The 5,174-nt window shown below is 37.1% G+C and overlaps 1 protein-coding gene across 1 annotated transcript; it reads right to left on the bottom strand.

The window, feature by feature from the left end:
• Nucleotides 1-3,101: 3,101 nt before the first annotated feature.
• Nucleotides 3,102-4,540, bottom strand: LOC118752630. The gene is made up of 2 exons (XM_036487517.1): nt 3,542-4,540; nt 3,102-3,134 (listed from the first exon to the last, which is right to left on the bottom strand). Exons 1-2 carry the CDS (start codon nt 4,538-4,540, stop codon nt 3,102-3,104), a joined length of 1,032 nt encoding a protein of 343 aa, XP_036343410.1.
• Between the last annotated feature and the right edge of the window lie 634 nt (nt 4,541-5,174).

The following is a 5,174-nucleotide window of genomic DNA, read 5'->3' as shown; positions in this document are numbered from 1 at the left end:
GCCGTCTTTGTTGCTGCAATCGTCGCTCACATCTTTTGACATGAATGCCAATGCCACGTGTACCAAATCGAATTCGCACTACATTATCGAGAGAAGATAACGTCGAGGGAACGTGTATTGGTATGCACGGTGATAATAACGCTGTCTCTCTCGCTGCTGCTGACATTGGAGATGTGCCAACTTCATATGCTGCCGCTGCTGCTCTTGGTGTTGACAACGCCCTCGTATCTGGTGCTCTTAGCACTGTACCTACGAGTAACACTGGTAAGCACGATGATAACAACGCTGTCTCTTTCGCTGCTGATGACATTGGAGATGTGCCAACTTCATACGCTGCCGCTGCTGCTCTAGGTGCTAATGACGCTCCCATATCTGGTGCTCTTAACACTGTGCCTACTAATAACTTGTCGCCTAATGATTGTGTTAATATCAATGCCGCTGCTGCTCTCGGTATTAACGATGCTCCTGTGTCTGGTGCTATTAACGCTGTATCTACCAATAACCTGTCGGTAAGTGATAATATTAAGAAGAAAAATCGCGCCGGTGTTGTTGGTAGAAATGGGAGAGGTGAGTTGGAAGTATCTGTACGAATGAAGTGGGTGCACCTCTCTTCATTCAAACCATCTGTCCACGCATATGATGTTGCTAATTACGCTGCGAAGTATATGAAAGTCGACTGCAAAGTCATCTCTTGCTTTAAACTAATAAAAAAAGATGAAACTCCAAAAAGAGTAAATTTTAAACTAGGCGTTCCACCGCCGCTATATAATAAGCTCTTAGATGCAGAGTTATGGCCAGCTGGCGTAAGAGTACGGCCATTTCGCTTTTTTCAGAAAGCCAAAGAATCGGATTCTATCAATTGAAAATAGGTCGAAGTCTGTATTTGGTGACGACAAAATACGTGATTATAGCATTTACTATCAATATGTTAGTGGCATGCGCACTAAATCTTCGAAATTCCGTCGTGACTAATCTCTTCATGAGTATGATATTATAGCCATCACTGAAACTTGGTTAAATAATAATTTATCTTCGTCTGAGTTTTCGACGACTTCTACCATGTTTACCGCGTCGATCGTTGTCCTATCTCATCAGGGCTTGCGAGAGGTGGTGGGGTATTAATTGTAATAAGCGCTGATCTCTGTAGTAGTATTGTATCGTTAGATTTAAGTGATGATTCTATAGAACAAATTTGTGTTAAAATTAAGCTCGCGAAAGATAAATCAGTATTTATATTAGTATCTTACATACCACCAAAGAGCAACATTGATGTATACGAAAAGCATTAGCAAAATTTGGTAGATATAAGTGACAGTGCTAATTACACCGATGAAGTAGTTTATCTTGGTGATTTTAATATTGGTAATATTACTTGGGTATATGATAATAATGTTCTATTGCCATCAAATTTAAAGTCTGATATTGACTTGCTTTTTACTAGGACGCTATTGTCGCACGGTTTTAACCAAATTAACCCTGTCGTAAATGAAGGAAATAAAATCTTAGATTTAGTATTTACATCTGCAGAGTTGAATGCATCTTGTGAGGAATGCTTAGCTCCTATATCAATCAAAACGCTTCATCATAATGCGCTAGTTGATTTCACATTTTATATATTTGAATCGCGACTATTCTAATTATGACATCATGGAAGTAAATAATCATATAAGCAATATGGATTGGTCATTTTTGAGCTCAATAAATAGTCCTGAAATCTCTTATAATATTTTTCTTAATCAAATCTCCAATATTATTTCAAGCTTTGTTCCTGTCAGGAAATTGACTCCGCGTAATAAACCTCCCTGGTTTAATTCAAGATTATGCCACTTAAAGAATGCGAAGAATAAAGCTTACAAAAAATACATGAAATCAAATCTAGATATTGACTATCAAAACTTCCTTGGAATAAGAAAAGAATTCGATTATCTTCTTAATTTTTTATTCAAGCAGCATTTGTTAAATGTAGAATCAAAGTTACGATCCAATCCCAATAGTTTTTGGTATTACATTAACTCCAAGCGCAAAACAAACGGTTATCCAACCAGTTTTGTCATATTGCATCGTACAATCCCATTGACAGTTGCAATCTATTCGCAAATTTTTATACCTTTCATGAGCATGAAATGGTATTATAACTTTGGTCCGATGTTTGTAAGTACCAGAACAAAAAGAGATAGACCCATGAAAATGTATACTTATATGATCAGAACGTCGAGCTGAGTTGATTTAGCCATGTCCGTCTGTCCGTCTGTCTGTCTGTTTGTATGCAATCTAGTCTCTCAGTTTTCGAGATATCCGGATCAAATTTGGTAGGTGGGTGTATTTTTATAATGTATTAATCATTTGTCGGAACCGGAAGAATCGGACCACTATAACATATAGCTCCCATACAACTGATTGTTCAGATATGAGATTTTTCATTATAACTTCTCCATTTATGCAGCTACGAACATGAAATTTTGCAATACTTGCACCCATTATCAACAGAATACTTACAGTGAAAATTACAAAGATCGGGTCACTATAACCTATAGCTCCCATACAACTGATTGTTCAGATATAAAATTTTGCGTTATAACTCCTCCATTTATATAGCTAGGAACATGAAATTCCGCACTGTTTTCAATAATTATCAACAGAAAACTTACAGTGAAAATTAAAAAGATCGGGTAACTATAACCTATAGCTCCCATACAACTGATTGTTCAGATATGAGATTTTTCGTTATAATCCATCCATTTCTCTAGCAAGGACCATGAAATTTCGCGCTGTTTTCACTCATTATCAACAGAAGACTTACAGCGAAAATAACAAAGATCGGGTCACTATAACCTGCAGCCCCCATACAACTGATTGTTCAGATATGAGGTCTTTTATCATAACTCCTCCATTTATGCACTTGTACGTTTTACTTCCTCTACCTTTCCATGACTTTACGTGTATTGGCCCTGCAAAATCTATACCTGTATTTACGAACGCATATGTGGTTTCTACCCGATGTCGTGGTAAATTACCCATCTGTTGATAAAACGGTTTCTTCCTAAAACGCACACATTTTGTACACTTGTATATGCACTGTTTGATAACTCGGAATCCAATCCTTAATCCAAGTAAGTATTGCATTGATCGACTACCTGCATGTAGATATTTACTGTGATAATACCTGATTAATATTGGTGTCAATGTACTATCTTTGCTTAGAATTTTTGGGTGTTTTTGATCATAGCTAATATTCGCGTTCTCAATCCTTCCACCAACACGAAGCAAGTGATTCTGATCAATAAACGGTGTTAGTGCAGATAATTTATGTTTCACCGAAAGAGATTTACCAGATAACAAGGTCTGAATTTCTGAAGAGAACGACTCCATCTGAGCCTTCGTAATTAAAACATCATGAGCATTACGAAGCTCTTGTACACTTAAAAAATCCTGTTATTCTATTCAATTTGTCTGTTTTACAATTTGTCGCGAATCTTAAAATGTATGCTGAACTTGACAATAACTTTTCAAAATTTGAGAACCGTTCAAATAAGTCGTCTACGTGTTTTGCAGCAGTATGACATAACATCATAGGTATTTCTTCCAACTGCATTTCGTTTGGCGGTTCAAGCACAACCTGCTCCCAATTCTGATTGGTACACAAAATATTGGGTCCGTGCCACCAAATATTACTATTAATCAAATTATAAGCAGTAATACCTCTAGTTGCTAAATCCGCGGGGTTCTGATGTGAGGAAATATGACGCCAATTTTGTCGTGGTATAATATCTAGGATATATGAAGTTCTATTAGCAATAAATGTTTTCCATCGTCGTGGATAATCACTTAGCCAGGACAACACAATAGTTGAATCTGAGTGACCAAATATTGGTACTTGATCAACCTCAAGGGCTTCTTTAACATTTACAATCAGTTTCGTCATGAGCTGAGCGGCACACAGCTCAAGTCGTGGTAATCTTATTTGTTTAATAGGTGCTAAACGACTTTTCGATGCTATTAGATTTGTTGACACCAAACCATCTATGTGGTGGACCTTTAAGTAAACTGCTGCAGCATAAGCTATCTCAGACGCATCTGCGAACCCATGAAGCTCCAACATTTCACCTCTTTTGTATTTTACCCATCTAGGGATTCGGATATCGCGAATGTCATTGATACCCCTTCTCAACTCGTACCAGTGTGTAACCATATCACTAGGCAAAGCTGCATCCCAATCAATTCCTTTAAGCCACAGCTGCTGCATTAAAAGTTCCATTGACACAACGACTGGTGACAACCATCCTAGTGTATCGAACACCTTTGAAATATCTGATAATACTGTGCGTTTTGTAACTTGCGCTTGTAATGCGCTTAAGGTGATGCTAAATTTAATGGAGTCACAAGTCGTATCCCATAACAAACCTAACGTTTTTACTGTCTGATTGTCGTCGATAATTGTTTCTGCTGACGTCTCCCGATCAATTGAATCGATGGTAGAAAGAAATTCTGGTGAGTTCGAGCACCACTTACGCAAACGAAACTTGGCATCGTACAATCCCATTGACTCTTGCAATCTATTCGCAAATTTTTTTCAAGAGGTTTACGCTAAATATGACTTAAATAATAACCATTCAATTGGTCCGTTGCCATTAGACATCATTGAGAGTTTTACTGTGTCGCCAGATGATGTCGAACTCGCGATCGCTAATCTGAAAAGCAGCAATAGTTTAGATAATGAGGGTCTTGCTCCCATTTTTTTTAACCACATTCAAGTTTTTTATCGAACCCAATAGCTAAACTTTTTAATAAATGTATAGATAACGCAGTTTTTTTGGATCCTTGGAAATTATGTTCAATTGTTCCTGTTCACAAATCAGGCGATCGCAATAAGATATGCAATTACAGACCCATCGTGAAACAAAGTACTTTTTCAAAGCTGTTTGATTTCGTGCTTAAAACAAAACTTTTTAATCAGGTATATTCCTCAATATCGAAATACCAGCATGGTTTTATGCCACCAAAATCTACGTGCACTAATCTTACGTTAATTTCCAATAATATTATCAATGCATTTGAAGATCAAGCCCAACTTGATGTTATCTATACGGATTTTTCAAAAGCCTTCGACAAGGTTGATCATAATATTCTTATGAATAAACTCTCCGCATTCGGAATTAAGGGAACGCTCTTAAAAT

Source organism: Rhagoletis pomonella, unplaced genomic scaffold (assembly GCF_013731165.1).
Source record: "Rhagoletis pomonella isolate Grant_MI unplaced genomic scaffold, Rhpom_1.0 Rhpom_scaffold_01696, whole genome shotgun sequence".
NCBI lineage: Eukaryota > Metazoa > Arthropoda > Insecta > Diptera > Tephritidae > Rhagoletis > Rhagoletis pomonella.
The sequence above is the reverse complement of the archived record's forward strand: the minus strand, read 5'-3'. Positions and strand labels throughout refer to the sequence as shown.

Excerpts from the sequence above, each read along its gene's own strand:
- LOC118752630 (XM_036487517.1), bottom strand. The coding sequence starts at position 4,540 with ATGGGATTGTACGATGCCAAGTTTCGTTTGCGTAAGTGGTGCTCGAAC. Across the intron at positions 3,135-3,541 it reads GTCATACTGCTGCAAAACAC|GTAGTCGATCAATGCAATAC; the intron begins GTAGACGACTTA and ends ATCTACATGCAG.